The sequence below is a fragment of the Hibiscus syriacus genome, unplaced genomic scaffold (genome assembly GCF_006381635.1).
Source record: "Hibiscus syriacus cultivar Baekdansim isolate YM2019G1 unplaced genomic scaffold, ASM638163v2 tig00110647_pilon, whole genome shotgun sequence".
NCBI lineage: Eukaryota > Viridiplantae > Streptophyta > Magnoliopsida > Malvales > Malvaceae > Hibiscus > Hibiscus syriacus.
The window spans coordinates 488,257-507,365 of NW_024062811.1; the positions used below are offsets into that span (position 1 = coordinate 488,257).

The window sequence follows — 19,109 nt, forward strand, 5'->3', positions numbered from 1 at the left end:
AAAATGTCACTCCATATAATCTGGATTGTGAAAGATATATCACCATCCGCTCATGTGGCTCTTCATTCATCATTCCTCGATGACGAATGACTCGTTCTTCTCGCTACAATGTGAAAATAAATTATTTAATACAATTACATAAATAATTATTATTAATACTATAATTTTGTCAAAACTAAAATGAAATAAAACAAATTAAGTTTATCGTAATCAACTCGGTTGACGAAATATGAACATCATCAAGACGTAACATTTATTCTCTTGAGGCAATTTCAACACAAAAGTTTTTACTCTCAATAGAATATTTGATTCCAATTGAAAAATCAATCCAACCCAAAGCTCTATTTATACTATTCCACCCAACGACTATAAACGACTAGTTTATTCAAATTAAAAGTAGTCGTTGGAACTCATCACACCAGCGTGACGAGTTCCATTGATTTTTTTTTTAAATTGACTGATCAACACGGTCAACAAATTCAAAATCATACTCGTTTCATTCTGCATTAAAATAATATATTTTTTCAATGCTTTTAAAAATTTTAAAAAATTATTTTTTATTAGGAAGGATATATTAAATATATTCGGACAGTGAGACCCACGTAACACGACCCATTAAAAAGTATATTCCATGAAACTCGTCACGCTGACATGAAGAGATTTTTGGACACTGTAACATTTGTTGTAGATTCTAAAATAAAATTTCGAGTGCGCTATTAGGCTAAATAATCCGTCCGCTTGGATTATTGGGATAAAAAAACCAACTTCGGTTTATTCAAGACATCCTTTATATTACTAGCTATCGAAAAGCATTTTGCTTATTAAATAATTTATCAGTATCTACCTGAATTTGCAAATTTTATTAGCACCATGCAAATAAGGTAGCTAGCGATACTTTTTTAAATGCTCGATTTGCTTTTTTCAAATAACCAATTGAGGTTACTGCCCAGGTTTAATTTAAATTATAATTATAATAATAGAATTCTAAAAATAAAAAATAAATATTTAATGAAAAAGTATTAAAATCAAAATAAATATAAAAATATTAGTAAAATTAATTTAAATCATAATTTAACGTTAACTTTTTTAATAATATAATATTTATTTAATTTAATACAGTGATTAAACATTAAATCCCTCATACAAGAGTTTTTTTAAAGCTCATATATCTCTAGTATTATTTTTAGATAATCTGAGGTGATTATAAGGTAATATATGAACATAATTTTTTTTAAATTATTGATAACACATATACTTTTGATTATAAGGTAGTATTTGAATATAATTTTTTAACTATTAGATAAACTGAGCTTTTATTTAATTTAAACACAACTATTCAAATTTAAAATCTTAAGGAAAAATAATATTATCTTTAATCATTGAGGTTGTTGAATAAAATTCATCCATGATATAATTTTGATTCCATCACTAAAGTAATGAAAACATTAATTTATTAGAGAATAACGTGTAATAATGCTGATGTGGAAATATATATATATATATATACACACAGAGCAATAGTGTCGCCATTTTCTAACCGTTAGTTGTTAATATAAAAAATATAACATTAACGATAGTTTTATTAAAAAGAAAGTTAAGGATCAAAATAAAAAATAATAATTTAATGAGCAATATGATAATTTATCTAAAGTTAAAACTAATTAAATTACAATGGGACATTGCGAGTTTCAACAAAATTGATAAAAGGGGAAAAAAGAGGAGAAATTATATCGTGTGACAACCTTAATATATGATTAAAAAAATATTATCGGTTTTATTATTATTATTTTAATAAAATCGATAAAAAATACTTAAAATATTATTATTTCTACTTAAAACATTAATATTTTTTAATATTTTCGATAAAATGTCTAATAATAACAAAATCAATAGAAAAAATAACAAAAGCGACAACGCTTTATCAGATATATTAACAAAATCAGTAAAGTACTCAATAATAACAAAACTAATAGAAATAATAATATTTCGATAAATTTTTACTGATTTTATTAAATAATAATAATAATAATAATAACATTTTTCTTTAACATTATATTAAGAATCCGCGTGAAACATTCCCAAAAAGGAGGCGTGCGGGAGCGAAAGTTGGCCTCGGGGTTCGTAGAAGTGGTTGGGGGAAGAAAGCAAGACATGAACAGGCTACGAGGGATGGGCAAATGGGTCATCTTGCCTCCCCACCAACGAAGATGAATGTTTTAAATAAACCCGAAAGTAACAATTTTTGAGATGAATGGATCAGTCACTTCGTTACCAACAATGTGTATCTGCATGCTTGCCCAGCGCCACCGGGAATGTATAATGAAATTTGTACGAATATAAGGTTAAGAAAAAAAGTTATTAAAAATATTAATATTTTTTTAATATTTTCAATAGAGTAGAGTATTACTTAAAATTTTATTTTTTTACTGAAAATATTAATATCGGGTGCTACCTAAAATATAATTTTTTTATCAAAAATATTAATATCAGAAATATTTATTTTAAATAATAAAATTAATATTTTCGTTAAAAAAATAACATTTTAAGTAGCCAACGTCACCACTCTTTTGCCCACCTTTATGACTCGTTTGATCACTTGTGATTTTGTTTCTTATATTCACGTTGAGTTATGAGAGTTATCTTTAAACGTGCTTACTTTTTCATTTATTTGTATTTCTTTTGAAACTATTTTTATGATAAATAAACACATTGTTAAAATTACATATCTCTTTTTAAACTTTTTTTTTCTCATCAAAACAATCATAAGCATTAATATTTTTATATTTTCACGAGATCCCTTTTAAAAAACAATGCTTTCGTTGTTAATATTTTATCTTTCAAATATTGAGACATTCAAAATATTTTTTAGGGTCATTCGAAGTCCTGAAAATATCAATTTTTGAATAATAAAATATTTTGACACGACCTCTTGACAAATCTACATGATTTACGATTTACTATTTAACAATAAATTTATTTAACCGGTCACCAATAAGTAATTATCATAATCCTACATCTTATATTAACAGTAAATGTCACTATAAAACCTCTTAGTCAATATTAAAAAGCTTTTATCTTTATACTTGTATTAAAGGAGAATCAGATGACTTGAATAATTTGTAATTCCACCATCAACTATTAAGTACGACTTTCATTCAAAATCAAAATAAGTAAAGGATTTACTCTGATCACAGTCCAATTATTCTCATCTACAATATTAATTAAATTAATAACATACACTCGACCTTGTGATATTAGAACTGACTATCTTATAACACTTATCTCTTTATATTAGAGGTGATAAGTGATAAACCTAATCCAACGCTAACTTTTTTTCTAATCTTTTCTTATTTTCTAAATAAAAAATGATTACATTTAAATGTAATAAACTTTTTGATCTTTAAAAAAACTAATTAAATTAAGATCTAATAAATAATATTAGATTCTTTATTCTAATTAATAATAGTTTGATACTATTTCTATAATTATTTAAATGTACATTCCTGTTCACATCAACCAATCATTTCTTTTAAAATCTTTAAAATGTACAAACTAAATAATAAAAAATAAAATATATATAATCAATGATAAATAAAATACCATTACCACTTTACCAGTGATGAAAAATAAATACAATTAATATTAATGTAAAATACATTTAACAATAGCGTCATCTAATTTGACAGTGACAGCCTTGTTTATTTGGTTTCTAATATTTAATCCTCTGCTTATACATTGAACATTTAAACAGCGGTACAAGCAATATTATTTATCCTTCGCATAAATTTTGGATTTTTTTCAGTCGAAATATCTTTTATGTTTAATCTCTTTACATTTTCATTTTGTAATTTTTTCAATTTCACCAGTTTTGGCCCTCATTATGTGCCTATAAATTGCACTTCCCCAGAACCTCGTGTCACTCACGCCTTGAAAAGAACAGAGCAACACATTAGTAAGATCCTCAGACCAACAATGGAGCTCACTTTTCCTGTAATTGACTTCTCCAAACTCAATGGCGAGGAGAGAGCAACCGCCATGGAAATGATCAGCGATGCCTGTGAGAATTGGGGCTTCTTTGAGGTACTAAATGCTCTGAAATATGTGTTTTATACTAAATCAAGCATATGTAGCAGTTTACAACTTTTACTAATTGGATTCGTAATAGGTTATAATAATGCTTCTAATCCTTTGCTATTTTCTTGAAAAGCTGGTGAACCATGGGATATCTCATGAGCTGCTCGACACAGTGGAGAGGCAGACAAAGGAGCACTACAGAAAGTGCATGGAGCAAAGGTTCAAAGAAATGGTTGCCAGTAAGGGTCTTGAGACTGTTCAATCTGAGATCAATGACATGGACTGGGAAAGCACCCTCTTCTTGCGCCACTTGCCTGAATCAAACATGTCTGAAATTCCTGATCTTGAACAAGATTACAGGTCAGACTTCAGAGTTCACTTTCTTTTCTTACACGGTTAGGGTCTTTATGTTTTTAACTGACATGGTTCACTTTGTGTTTTTACAACAGAAAGGTGATGAAGGAATTCGCAGTGGAGTTGGAGAAGCTTGCAGAGCAACTTTTGGACTTGTTGTGCGAGAATATGGGGTTGGAGCCTGGTTACCTGAAAAAGGTGTTCTATGGGTCCAAAGGGCCAAACTTTGGAACCAAAATCAGCAACTACCCTCCATGCCCCAAACCAGACCTGATCAAGGGACTCAGGGCTCACACTGATGCTGGTGGAATCATCTTACTGTTCCAAGATGACAAGGTCAGCGGCCTTCAGCTTCTCAAGGATGAACAATGGATCGATGTTCTTCCCATGAAACACTCCATCGTCGTCAACCTTGGTGACCAGCTTGAGGTATAACAAAGCAACTGTTTTCCTTTGAGAAACGGGTTTAATTTAGCAGTGTGTTTCTGTTAATAAGTTTAGTCGGCTTACGTATAAATTATTATGTTAAATTATTACAGTTGTGGAATTTGTGAGTGCTAGCAGGTGTGGATCTTAGTAGTTCAAATAAGCTTGGACTAAGAATCCCTCTGTTTTATATGAAACCTGGTCGATAGTGGCTGTGATTTAAATGACATGTTTTGAGTGGCCATATTATATCTGATATGCAATTTGTCTTCAAGATTCTGTTTTGGCTTTATTAGGCTTTTATAACTTACTGTCTCATTTCTGTCTTTAATATTTTAAATATTTTATGTCGGTCCACAGTAATAATTTATAGTTGCACTCGGATGCATGTGTCGAATACAAATATATTTTTACACAAATTATTAATATTAATAATTTTTTTAGATTGCAAACTATAGCCTTTAGTCCATTCTCCCTGCCTCCTCGGCTTAATTATATTCATTTTCAAATAAGGAAAGCGGCACCTTTGCGACCCTGTTTTACATGTAATTTAAATACTTGGTTTTGACTCTAATGGTCTGCATAAACCTGTGTTAGTGTATATTTAATACTAACAACTTTCCCTGTCCTCCTTTTGGAAACTGAAAGTAGGACGTAAAATTTCCAGCGTGGCTCTGCACTTGGCATATGTATCAACATGTCATCGTAATGTACACATACACGTTTTTGTTGATCTTAAAATTATGGGAATTCGTATAGCATATGTCCTCTGAGTCTTGCTGGAGTGTCTGTTAACCCCCATAAGAGCATCGATCATTGATAGAGGCCAAGTGGGTGAAGTTTGAAATTATGAATAGAACATGTAGTTCCACCATCATTCATCATCATCCTACTTTTTCTCAGGGCCATCATTACCCTGGTGACTTTGAGTCTAGAGGCAGAACATCATTATTGTTTCTAAATGCCTAGTTACTTGGGAATCAAATAAAATGGTTCATAGGCCTACTGATAGGGAGTTTCACAACCAAACTCACTATATGTAAATTACTAAGTCTCAAAACGGATTAACAAGCGCGTAGTAAATCCAATTTCAATTTGATATTTGCATGGTTTCTTGTTATGTCAGGAAGAAGAAGAATAGTGATAATAATATCCACTTATGTCTTTACTTGTGATTTGGCAGGGAGGAGGTTCAAACATCTAATTTATGCAACTCCTTAATAAGTGAGAACGATGAAATGCAGTGGGCTGTTACTTGGGGTCAAACGGATTAGGCCATGTCCCAACTTTAACAGCCCATTCAAACAGATGTGCAGTCAGTATACCCGGAATTTAATAGTAGTAATTCAAAAAGGGTATTATGGTAATCATTGACAGGAGCGTGCGGTCTAGGGTTAGGTTAAGCCTGGCTATAACCCATAGGAAACACCACCCTACTTCAACTGCTCCTACACATTACTGATCCTTTGCGTTGCCTGTAGAGCTTCTTCAATCTGTTTTTGCTATTTCCTTGCTCAGTGCCAAAATATTCGTCCGAAAACCTCAGTTCCGTTTGAAAAGGGGAGACATTATATAAGATTGTCTCTTCATGGGAAAGAATAGTGAGGTGTATCAAATTCAAAGGCCGAGATACCGTTTCAGTCGTCATTTCTCCATTGACGCTCTGATTGTTGCTCATCCATACTTTTTCTTCTTCACATACCCCTCTTTTTCCCCACTGTTTCTGGATTTTCTTCACATTGCATTTCTTATATGGAAACTAGTAAAGTCCAGAGGGGCACATGTGATACCTTAGCCCAGTGTCAATAAGATATTCACTTATTTTGGAGAACCGAAAAGAGAATGACTTCAACAATGCTATTTACACAAATCACAAACTGTAATCACTATCAACGTATTGCTTTGTATTACAAGATGGCCTTTAACCATGTCTAGCAGGAATCCTTCCTTCTAAGCAGGGAAGATATCCGAAATTCAAAACAGAAACCTACATTTATGGATCAAACGCAATAATATTGTAGCTATGTAATTTTCTTAAACATTATACATCTCATGTCGCACTATGTGTATACTCGCATGAGTACTCTATCTATTTCTCTCAGTTGTCTCCATTTGCTTTTCTTGAGTGGACGTGAAAGATTTCTTTATACAGTCTACAATTCCTTCACAATCTGCTTCAGGAAGCATGCAATCAGGCATGTCTTCAAAGTCATCCTCATTTGAATGAGGAGACCGGAGGTTTCTGTGAGTCTGACAGGCCTTCATTGTCTTACAATGTTCAGCTTCATCATCTCTAATATTCACAAACACATCGTACAAATTATCTGTGAAGGGTGAACGGACATCAAAATACGAACCACTTCTGTCAGTTTGCATCAACAATTTAGCAACTAGATTCCTATAGTTTATTGTCACACCCTATGCAGGCCATTATTAATGTCTTTATGATTACTACAATCTGACTTGATGCAGAAATCACACTCGTATAGACAGCACTGTATCTAGTTAAAGAATGAATTCCTAATTAACTTATTCTGTAACAATGCAACACATATAGGCTTTGCAATGTGATAAAGTAGGATTGTGGAGGAAAAATCTTGTCCGTTACCTATTTTTGGTCTTCGTGAACAAGGAGCCCTAGCAGTTTGAAATTCATCTGGACGGGAAATGTGGACGAATTGTTAAACCCCAATATGAGATATTAAAATACTGAACCATATCAAGCAAAAGGATAAACTCACCAAACAAATACAAATCACCTCCGGTATAGTACTTGATAGCAACCTTGGGAGCAGGCTTTTTTTTCAACTCGTCTAAAAAAAAACAAAAGAAATATCAGATAAAAATTGGGTAAAGGCAGTCAGTTAAACAATTAAAACTGAAATGTATTGATGCAATGAAAACAATCTAAGACCTGTCAAAAAAACCCTTAACATCAATTTGTTGCCTGTGACCAATTAACTTAGATACGCAGGATAACTTGAAACTAGAGCTTATTGTCTAATGTGACAAATGGTTCATGTACAACTGCAAACTAGCTTAAGATTGATGATCAGGAAATAAAAAGCTGTCAACGTACCTCCTTGGACCTTGATAAATTTATCATAGGTTTCAAATGCATGACTCTCTACACATTCAGAAAAGTGATCTGCAATAATCATGAAACCAAATATGTTAAATTAAGCACCACAGATAAGTTAAAGTGGGGGGATTTTCGGGAATATTAAGAAACCAGCAGAGTAGAAATTCTCTGTGTTCAAACTAAACAGAGGTTAAGATGTATAAAGCAATCCCTTTATTCTCTTTGGTCTCTTTCTAGTTAAAACGGATAAATAGGTTGAAGTTAAGGCAGCAGGCTGTTGTGTCATGGTTGTATGCAAGAACATCCCTTTGCATAACTACCGAGTTAGATGGCAATTTTAGTCTCAATAACTGCTGATGACCATCAATAGGTTTCACCTACAAGCTCATTAGTGTGTAAGGGCTTTAATTGAGCAGGAAACGTCCTTTCATCATGCCGAATGAAGACGCCAGAAGAAACCAAACAGCATGTGTGTACATGCATGTGCAGAAGAGTGAGAGGCATTGTGCAAAGTGAAATCCAGATAAAAGTACTTACAAGCCATTCTGGGGCTTAAGGCATACATGAAGACTGTCATGAAATAATAAAAAAATGCTATATGTTGAGCAAGAAAGCGGTCAAACCACCAAGAATTCCCTCCCAATTCCTGTGACCAAATGTGATAAGAGAAGTCATGTAACTGAGACAACATTATAAGAATGGTATGCACCATGCTAGGTTTTTCTTTTTTCACCTTAATGCGACATTGAAGAAACTGTCTATTATCTTCATCAATTATAATTTTCTATTCAACTCACTGGAAATCATCTCATTCTAATCACGGTTTATATTAGAATTAAACCATTTAAGGACCTTACTTCCATAATTAGCAGGTGGTGCATCTCATTCCAGCTCTCAGCAAAATGCACTTTTAGATAGTCCGCTCTCCTCCACCAACCAAAACTCTCATACAAGTGCAGGACAGATATAAAGGCTGCCATAAAGACATAAAACAACACCCAAATATCAAGAAAACCCTTTGAATTATCTCCAGGAAATGGAAGATCATGTCAGCAAGTTCAAGCAAACTGTTAAAACAAATAAGAACACCCTCACACAAGTACACTTTTTTTCTGGTATAATGAGGACAGTGAATTAAGGATGTAAGAAAAAAGTTGCTACCGAAATAAGGAACTCTAGCAATTGTTTCCAACACAAAAAATCTGGCATAATCTCTGTCACGGTACAATGTATCAAGTATCTTTATAACTGAATCCTGAAAAAAGAAGTTCTACCAACATCAATAACAAATCAAAATTGGCTGAAAAATAAGGGGTTCAATTTGAATTACAGTAATTACAACAAAAATTAAGAAAATAAAATCATTTTACCGTGAGGAATATATTCACAGATTGTTCAACCTTAATGACCCATCTCTCCAAACCACTAGAAGATGAATTCGCAGGTGATTCCCCTACTTTTTCAATCTCATTTCCTAGGGGACTTTTCGTCGGAAATGATCTTTCTACGACAACTTCTTCTTCATCTTCCTGCAGGACTGTTGCTTTGACTGGATACAACTTCCTACAACCATTCGAGTAAAAGCCCATAAACTAATCCTTTTTTTTAATTACAACATGGGGGAACTGAAGGATCAGTCGAACAAATTACCTGGATAGCGGTCGAATGGAAGATGGGGAGCTGCAACGCAAAGGATTTTGGAAATTGAAAGGAACACGGGTTTTAGGATTCTTAGCTTTGAGGGGAAAGGAGGATGCTGAGATTGCAAACGCCGAAGAAGAGAGATTCATCACGTCGAAATTTGTTATGCTCTGTGGGGGGAAAAAGACAAATAAACTCAGAAAGGCAAACGGAAAGTAGCAATTGGCGATTAACAAATGGGAGCAGAAGTTTAGTTATAATTTTGTCCTACTACGGCTTTGGAGATTCTAAGTTTGGCAGTGGAAGGCTGTTTTAGGTGGGCGCATATTCCCGTTTTAGTCCGCTGTATGCGACTTTTATAGTGGAAATAGGCTTTCTTGCAAGGCTTTTGGGTCCATTACAGAAGACGATGGGTTTCAACTTTCAAGCATTTGTTTGGCTTGTTCGAAGGGATTTTTTTTCGAATGAAAATATTTAATCAAGCTGTAAATTCATTATAAAATAAGGAAATCATAAAAATTCCAGTACGCGACCATAAATCAATTCCCTATTTTCATGAAGTTGTAAATCCCTATCCGACGTCATCTCTTAGAACCAAGTTTACCAACATTTTTTTTCTCTTCCTCCCATCTCTCTTCTATTAATACAATTGATCAAATAATATTTTATGAACAAAATATGAAATGTCATAATTTTTTTTATCTAAGGTAAATGTTGTAATGTTCCATGAAAGACGCTTACCTAAATCCCTAGTCATTTTATAGAGATTACTTCTCTGTCTTCTGCGTTGAGACATTCGCATACACATGCAACTATCAGTTGAACTCCTCACAGTATATATGCAAAGACAAATGTCAATGCTAGCTTCTCCTACACATAAAATAGATCCTACATGGGTTTCATTGTTCGAGATGATTGTGGTCAAAATTTAGGTTCGAGCCACAAAGTAAATTTCAAAGTTTCATCGTCTTTCATAACAAAAGCTTTAGGAGTTATTCAAGGAATATCTTTTGCTCGTGATATGGGGATTCAAAGAGTTATAATAAAGAGTGACGAACAAAATCAAAAGCGGGAAGGATGCCATATCTGTGTTGGAACATTAATCAGTGATGCTAAAGAAATGACATGTAACACTCTAATCCAGTTCGACCCAAAAATTATTGTCATGATGTCACACGGGACCACCAGAGTGGCTGACCCAAAACTTTTCGTAAAAAATGATTGTAAAATGTGATACACAAAATCCATCCATAACAATAAATTAAAAACATAAATAAACTGGATTTACAAGTACGGGGAGCTCCCAAAATTTTCCATATAATACAACGATGAGTTTAAAATCAAAATAGAGTTACATTTGACCTAGATAGGGTCTACAATAGTACATGCCCTCTAAACAAGATCAAGACGTATTCTGAATCTCTACTGAGTTGGAACGACTAACGACGATAATACTCCGCTACTGGTCACCTATGAACCTTTGCACAGAAACACATTCTGAACGTTGAGCTTACGAGCCTAGTGTCATACTAATAATTGTACTATACTACATGCATTCACTTAATGAGCTAGCTAGCGGCACATGTATGAATACATGTAAAATAATGATATGTACTGCTGAAATATGCATCATGGTGCGATTGAGGATTCTGTATCTCGGAGCTCACACACCCCTCTAGCCTCTTTGAGATACCCTCGGGTATCTAGGGTGAGATCCGGAGCTGCAACAGAAACGTACACATGGCCAACTTACTCTGTCGAGTCTTGGGACATCTACGGCAGATGCCCAATCGGCTACTAAAGTTCCTTGGCACTGATTGGGATATCCAACTTACTGCGTATTCTTCTAAAGAGACTCAAGTGTCCTGGATGTTTCCCGAGCGTCAAACAATGCTAGTTTTATGTTATCATAGTTGTTATTATTTCTAGATGTTATGAGTTTATTAAAGTTCTCACTTGTAGTTTTATCTGTTGATATTATGATGTTTTTGGACCCTTCAAGTCTAAACCTTTATCATTGGATTATTTATCCAAAACTATATGTTGATATCGATGTTGGCCCTTTAGTATCGATACTGACCCCTTAGTATCAATACTCACCTCTTGGTATCGATACTGACTGAATGAGCTATGATGATAAGGGGGAAATAGTATTGATACTCCTGGTAGAGTATCGATACTCTAGTGTTGGGATATTAATACTGGTCTAAGTATCGATACCAAAATTAGGTTTAATGTTTTGAAAAATACCTCAGTGGTGATACCTCTAATTGGTATCGATACTAGAATAAATACTCCCTTGAGTATCGGTACCAAAATTGCCTACTGGAATCTGCTAAGTGAACTCGGTATCGATACCAAACTACGAGTATGAATACCTTATCTATAGTATTGATACCCATTGAAGGAGTATCGATACTTCTGTTTCAAAATCCCTTTTGTTTTTTAACATCTGAAGAATAATATCGGTATTATTCCTCAAGTACCGATACTCGTGCTCATAAATGCCTTATTTTAAGCACGAAAAATGCTAACTTTCCTACCCAAACGCTCTACTGAGGGTCCCAATTGTTATTAAAGTCTTATGAGTATTAAAATAGATCATAATAGGTTTTTAACATGCTGAAAACATCAAAAGATGCAAAGTACCATAAACATGCTTCATAACTCATACAACCTACCAAAACTTATTTAATGATCTACATGTGGTAGAGTTCAGTTAGAAGTATGCAAACTTTGATTTCTAAGCTGCTGAAAGTGTCCAAGGCTCAACTCAAGGTAAATTTTTCCTTCCCCTTGCTCTTGAAGCTTTCTCCAACTACTCTCACTAAGAAAAAATTGATATATAGATTACTAACGTTGTTGAGAAGTTTATGAAGGAATTTAGAACATCTCTTAAAGCTTAATTTTTTTAAAAATAGGCTGGTTTGTTATAGTTTTATAAACCCCCCACTAAACCCACATTTTGGGAACCATGAAGAAATGAAAGTATTGAAGGTTCGATTTGAAGCTCTATGAATGTTGATTTCGATTCTTATCTTTACTGAAACGGACTAGGATTGCTGGTTAACAAGTTCTCACCTTCGTTCTTGTAAGAGGGAGAATGAATGAGAAGAAGACAAAGGTTGTGAAGAAAAAGATATGGGAATGCTTAATACATGAAATCATCAATATTAATTAATGGGTTTTCATCCTTTTGAAATAAAAATGGTATAATTACTCATTTGGTTACTTAAGATTTGATCTCATCTTGAAAACACCCATTTATCACATGTTTAGTCCAAACCTGAGACCAAAATGAATGCTCACTTAGCTGAAGCCTATCTATAAGGTTAATGGATTTATTTAAAACACTCTCGGGTCAACCCGAAACTACTAACTCGTGATTCAAGATTTCCAAACTTGATCTTTTATCAGAGTACATCTTGAATATTGTAATGGCATGTACTGTCATAGGCCTTAAATATTTATTTATTTGAGTCGTAAACTCTATTTTATACTCATGTATTTTTAGACTATTGTTGGGAGCTAACCCGTATTTAAATACTTATATTTTGTAACCGTCTTATATTCTGGTATCTTTATTATGATTGTATGTTATTTTGGTTAAATGTTTTCAAAAAAAAATGTTTAGCTACATAAGTGGTTCCGCGTGACATTCTAATCTTCCAGATTTTGGGTCGGGTTGGATTAGGGTGCTATATTTAGTGATATCAGAACATTAAGTTTAACCTTTCTTAGGACCCGCGGGTTAGAGTCATTAAGTGTCAATGAAGTACATGCCTCTAGAGTGTTGAGTGTACTTAACTGTCTGGAAATAGTGAAGCTGACTTATCTCTTTTTGAAAATTCATAGGTTATGGCAGATGATTCTGCTCATAGTTTGAAGGGACGTGAGGAAAGTTGTGACTCTTTAGCAGGAGACACGGGGAACAAGTTCGTTCATGACTCTGATGATTTGGGCATCCCTTAGTAGGCATGGATAAATGAGGAAACGTTATTTAAAGACCTCACACATGCGCTGAGGCACATCGTTAAAGCTATTCCTAGGACACCCGCAGTAACTGAACCATATGTTCCACCCCCAGCATCCCCTCAGGAGTCTCATGTCAAGAGTTTATGTGCTACAAGACCACCAACTTTCTAGGTTCTAGTGACGACGATCATGTAGCTACTGACTAGTGACTCCGTGAGACCCTCCGTACCTTACAACAACTTCATCTTACCCCTGAGGGTAACTTAGAGTACATTACCACCCTGCTGAAGAGTGATACGATATACTGGTGGCAGACCATGGAATTGCCACTAAAGCATGAGCAACTAACTTGGGAGTTTTTTCTGTTAGAGTTCAGAAAAAATATATCGGCGAGACCCATACTGATGACCTGAGGGTTGATTCCTATACCTCACCCAAGGTGACTACTCTATTTATGAGTATGAGAACGTGTTTTTGAGCTTTACGCGCCAAAGCTGGTTACTATTGAGGAGCACCGCTGTAGGAGTTTCAAGGAGGGCCTCCATATAGACATTCTTACTCACCTATTAGTCGATCCACCCAGAATCTTTTCTGAGCTAACTCGCCAAGCAAAGATAATTGAGCGAGTTCTGAACAGGGGGCACGACATATATATTGACATTATAGAGCATGTTTGACAAACCCCAAATATCGATGTATCATCCCAAACTTCGGCCAAGAGGGCCAGAGACTCCCAAGCTCAGTCCCAAAGGTAGAGAGGGATCAAAAGACCATAGGAGGCCACTAACTTCAGCATCTTTGGCGAGCATTGGTGGTTTAACCAGGACCATGAAACCCCCCGACTTGGTTGCACTATGGTAGAAGATACTTATGGGAGTGTCATATAGCTTCAAGAGCGTGCTATAGATGTATATCATTCGAGCACCTTATCAGATACTACCCCCAAGGCTGAGAGTGTAGCACTGTTAGTTATATAGAGAGTGGCTCAGTCAGCCCCGAGGGGTCAATGATATTTCTAGAGACGAGGTAGTTCAACCTCCAGACAGTAAAATAGAGGTATTTCCAGATTCGTAGCTAGTCTTGAGGCTAGGGTTACCTCCTGTTAGTATGTGATCCGATCTCAGGAGGATTACAAGACTACTAATGTCATCTTAGGTATCTTTATAGTTTTTGGTATACTTATTACTGCCTCAGTAGACCTCGAATCAACCTATTCCTATATTTATTGCAATCTTATCCGTGAGATAGATACCCCACCTGAGGATTTATAAGTCAAGGTTCGAGTTTTGAGTCTTCTAGAACTAGATGTGTTAGTGAACAAGGTCTACCGTAGGTGCCCAGTAGAGATCCGAGGATAAACCTTTCCGGCCGACTTGATGGAACTGCCTTTTTGAGAGTTTGATGTGATCTTTCGGATAAATTAGCTATCCAAGCACGCTGTAAGCTTAAGGTGTAGGGTGAGACAACTCAAACTTTGTAAACCAGATGTCACTAAGATTGTATTTGTAAGTGAGGAACTCAGTTGTACCTTGAGGATTGTTTCATACTTGGAGGCCTACAAGTTGATAAACATGGGTTGTGAGGTATTCTTAGCTCATGTAGTATACTCTCGAGTTTCGAGTACAGAGCTTAAGGATTTTCGTGCAGTAAGAGACTTTCCTGAGGTTTTTTCATATGAGCTACCATGTTTAGCACCTGATAGAGAACTAGAGTTTGGCATCGAGGTTATGCTAGGTTCAACTTTGGTGTCCATTGTTCCCTACTGCATGGCACCAACGAAGTTGAAGGAACTTAAGGCACAAATTCAAGAACTTCCAAAGTGAGGATTTATATGACCAAGTATCTCACCGTGTGGAGTGTCAATTTTATTTGTAAAGAAGAAAGATGGGCCAATGAGGTTGTGTATTGACTACTGACAGTTAAACAAGTTAACCATGAAGAATCAGTATCCACTTCCGATGATTGAAAACTTGTTTGATCAGCTTAAGTGAGATAGGGTATTCTCTAAAATTGACTTGAGGTCAAGGTACTACCAGTTAAAGATTAAAGAGACCGACATAGCGAAGACACATTTTAGGACTCAGTATGGTCATTATGAGTTTCTAGTGATGCTTTTCGGTCTCACCAAGGCCTCAGCCGTGATTATAGACTAAATGAATAGGATCTTTCACCAGTATCTTGTTGACCTTTTACGTTTTTTTCTTTAAAAACTTTCTTTATTGAATTTATGAAAGGCTACACTCAACCCTTTACACCTTACACCTTATATATAGGAAATATGTTACACGTCACACACTTCATGCTCACCAATAACCATTCAACAATTTCCCTACCGAGGGTCATACACATAATAATAATCAGTATCATACTCACTATGGACCTCACTTGTCAACAACTTTTTAATCACATATTAACAAACACTAATATTCACCAATTGAAAGTGACCAGACATATAGTTGATACATATCGCCTTATTTGCTAATGATGTTTAACTTGTGATGAAACGTTGAAAATGATGACTTTGAGAATGACTTGATAAGCCCATCCAGCATGATACATATCGCCCTATTTGCTACCCATTCCCAAATGAAATGAACGTCAAGCACCACATGCTTAGACTGAGCATGAAAAACATGATTAACACTCATCGCTACTACACTCATGCTATCACTCCATACAATGGGAACCATAGTAGACTCAACCCCCATATCACCAAGTAACGCTTACAACCACATGATTTAAGACACAACATCAGTTATCCCTCAATATTTAGACTCCATAGTTGAACAAGACACATACCTTTGTTTCTTTTGAACACCAAGAAACAAGATTATCGTCAATGTACACACAATAGCCGAAAATAGACTATCAATCATCAGAATTACTTACCCAATTTGCATATGAAAATGCATGTATCCGAAGATCTGCACCATAAACATGAAAAAATAACCCAATATCTATTGAGGCACTCAAATGACGTAAAATATGTTTAACGGTTAACAAATGCAACTCACAAGGTCGATGCATATATTTGAGTAACACACCCAACACTAAAGGAGATGCCAGGCCATGTATGACCAAGATATAACAATCCCCCCACCACACTTCGATACAACTGTGGATCATCAAGAGGTCTACCACCATCCTAAGATAACTTGGGAGAGGGAAACATTAGTATTGGAGCAAGTTGAGCATCACCCATATCCACACGTTCCAACAATTCACAAATATATTTACGTTGATCAAAAGCAATAAACTTTCACTATGATCAACTTCAAGCCCAAGAAAAAAACTCAAGTCACCAAGATCCTTTAAAGAGTACTCCTTGCCAAGTATATGAAATGTATCTTCAACATGATCATCATTATCACCAGCGATGACAATTTTATCAACATAATCAAGAACATAGACACACTAGTACCATCTTGTTTAATAAAGAGTGACACATCGACTTGAGTGCTAACAAACCCATTGCAAAGTAAAAAATCATAAAGTTTCACGTACCAATTTTGAAGTGCATGTTTTGACCCATAGAGAGCCTTTTGTAGTTTACATACATGATATTTACCTGTGACAAATTCTTGTTCAAACCCATGTGGTTGAACCATAAAAACATCCTCATCCGAATCACAACTAAGAAAAACACTGTCAAAGCTTCAAATTATGTTGAACCATTAAGGCTAGCAATACATGAATCATGGACGCCTTCACAACCGAACTAGACGTATCTTAGAAATCATGACCTAAAACCTAAGAAAATCCCTTTGTCACTAATACTGCCTTATAAGGAGCTATAAAACCATTTGAATTTTTCTTTATATAGAATAACCACTTACAACCAATTACAGTTTGATTTTCCTGTAATGGTATGACTTTCCGTCCCATTATTGATAAGACCATCATACTCTTCTAAAAGTGCTTGTTTTCATTTAGGAGAAGCAAAAGTTTATCGTATCATTTTCAGTTTAGTATCCAAGCTACTTTCTTCCACCGTATGAAAAACTTGTGGTTTAAAAACACATGCCTTACCTCAAGTCACCAAAAGATGACTATTATGAATCATAGGAATGGAACTGAGGAAGGAACTCGAGATTCCTCATGACATGCAAACTCAATTTCATCGAGCCTAAGTAAAAGACCACCCTCATCATGGGAATTAATTGCATCGTGCCCTTACCCACCTTGCATTTGACTGAGACCAACATCACCAAAGCTACGCCCAAACTCCAATACATCCCTGTCATCACACAATGGAATGAGGCCCAACATATCCCCTCGTGTTGACTCAACGTGTGAAATATACTCATGCAATCACCCAGAAATCGAAGGAACAACCACTGTCACTGAGCTAAGAACTACGTTATCCAATGTACCCATGCATGAAGGTGTCACGTTATCACACAAGCTCAAATGAAGCAGAATAATCTATGTCTCTAGGACATGTAGCCATATTATCCAAGATACTCATGTAAAAAGGTTCCTAGTCATCATGCAATCCTTCAATAGGAGCACGACAATGATCATCACACACAGATAATGACCTAAGTAATTCCAAAACCCCAAGCACCAAAAAAATATTCGAATTAAAATATGAATAAGTGATATGACAAGAGTTCGCAGTACCACCCGTAGCAAATGAAAAAACTAACTCATTGAAAACCACATGATGCGATATGTATACACGACATCCTTCGCCAAGCAAAAATATCCCTTGTGTTCCAAACTATATCCAAGAAAAGTGAACAGTTCTGAATGAAAAATAAATTTATGCGAGTGATATGGACGTAAAAAAGGATAACAACCACAACCAAATACACGTAAATGATCATATGAAGATGATTTGCCAAATAATTTCTCATATAATGACATACCATGGAGAACTCTAGTCGGGAGGTGATTAATTAGATGAACTGTTGAGACAACTGTATAGGACCAATACTTCAATGACAATGAAGCTTGAGCTAACAAAGTGAGAGTCATATCAATTAAATGTAGATGTTTGTGCATAACAACCCCATTTTGTTATAGCATCCGATATTCTACACTCCAATCACTTTAAACTACTTTAGTATCAACATTGAATTGTACATGTATAATTTTTTAAAGCAAAGAAAGTCATTTAACACTTGGGACTTATCGCGCAACAAATACACCCAAACATGACGCGAGTATGCATCCACAAACAACACATAATATTTGAAGCCATTATACGACACAAGTGGCAAACCCCAAAAATCTATAAATACTAAATGAAATGGAGTTGAATATTGAGATTGAGATTCACTAAAGAGCAAGCGATGATTTTTCCCATTTGACAAGTAACACATAACATTTTATTCATTTTATCCAGAAGATCAACATTACACTACTTACTCACCTTCATCAACACATTATGAGAAGTGTGCCCTAACTAGCATAAAACCCTCCACCATCCAATGAAACTATACTTGAATCAAACTTATACAAACCACTATCTTCATGACTTTTAAGCAAAACAACATTAGAATCTTCATCACGAACCACACACTTTCGAGCATGAAACTCCAAGAAAATACTA

General features: G+C 35.0%; 2 protein-coding genes and 1 non-coding gene across 4 annotated transcripts; 2 read left to right on the top strand and 1 right to left on the bottom strand.

Annotated features, from left to right (window-relative positions):
* The first annotated feature begins 3,876 nt into the window (after nt 1-3,876).
* On the top strand, nt 3,877-5,079 carry LOC120137033 (1-aminocyclopropane-1-carboxylate oxidase-like). The gene is made up of 3 exons (XM_039152903.1): nt 3,877-4,080; nt 4,208-4,434; nt 4,524-5,079. Exons 1-3 carry the CDS (start codon nt 3,973-3,975, stop codon nt 4,861-4,863), a joined length of 675 nt encoding a protein of 224 aa, XP_039008834.1. The 5' UTR covers nt 3,877-3,972; the 3' UTR covers nt 4,864-5,079.
* Nucleotides 5,080-6,406: 1,327 nt separating this feature from the next.
* On the top strand, nt 6,407-6,538 carry LOC120137111. Its single transcript, XR_005517411.1, has one exon. It is a non-coding gene; the product is annotated as a small nucleolar RNA snoR111 (small nucleolar RNA).
* A 197-nt stretch (nt 6,539-6,735) lies between these two features.
* LOC120137073 (ubiquinol oxidase 4, chloroplastic/chromoplastic-like) lies at nt 6,736-9,894 on the bottom strand. Of its 2 annotated transcripts, none has more exons than XM_039152931.1 (9): nt 9,587-9,894; nt 9,307-9,499; nt 9,098-9,191; nt 8,794-8,909; nt 8,474-8,582; nt 7,934-8,002; nt 7,596-7,667; nt 7,463-7,510; nt 6,736-7,178 (listed from the first exon to the last, which is right to left on the bottom strand). In XM_039152931.1, exons 1-9 carry the CDS (start codon nt 9,724-9,726, stop codon nt 6,940-6,942), a joined length of 1,080 nt encoding a protein of 359 aa, XP_039008862.1. In that variant the 5' UTR covers nt 9,727-9,894; the 3' UTR covers nt 6,736-6,939. The 2 variants fall into 2 exon arrangements, with proteins under 2 accessions (XP_039008862.1, XP_039008863.1); XM_039152932.1 differs by lacking the exon at nt 6,736-7,178 and adding an exon at nt 7,223-7,241 and having other exon boundaries at nt 7,360-7,510.
* Nucleotides 9,895-19,109: the final 9,215 nt, after the last annotated feature.

Coding starts and splice junctions, on each gene's coding strand:
- LOC120137073 (XM_039152931.1), bottom strand. CDS start 9,726: ATGAATCTCTCTTCTTCGGCGTTTGCAATCTCAGCATCCTCCTTTCCC. Junction 8,910..9,097: donor TGCTAGAGTTCCTTATTTCG/GTAGCAACTTTT, acceptor TCTTTATGGCAG/CCTTTATATCTGTCCTGCAC. Junction 7,511..7,595: donor AGGTGATTTGTATTTGTTTG/GTGAGTTTATCC, acceptor TTTCCCGTCCAG/ATGAATTTCAAACTGCTAGG.
- LOC120137033 (XM_039152903.1), top strand. CDS start 3,973: ATGGAGCTCACTTTTCCTGTAATTGACTTCTCCAAACTCAATGGCGAG. Junction 4,081..4,207: donor AGAATTGGGGCTTCTTTGAG/GTACTAAATGCT, acceptor TTTCTTGAAAAG/CTGGTGAACCATGGGATATC. Junction 4,435..4,523: donor GATCTTGAACAAGATTACAG/GTCAGACTTCAG, acceptor TTTTTACAACAG/AAAGGTGATGAAGGAATTCG.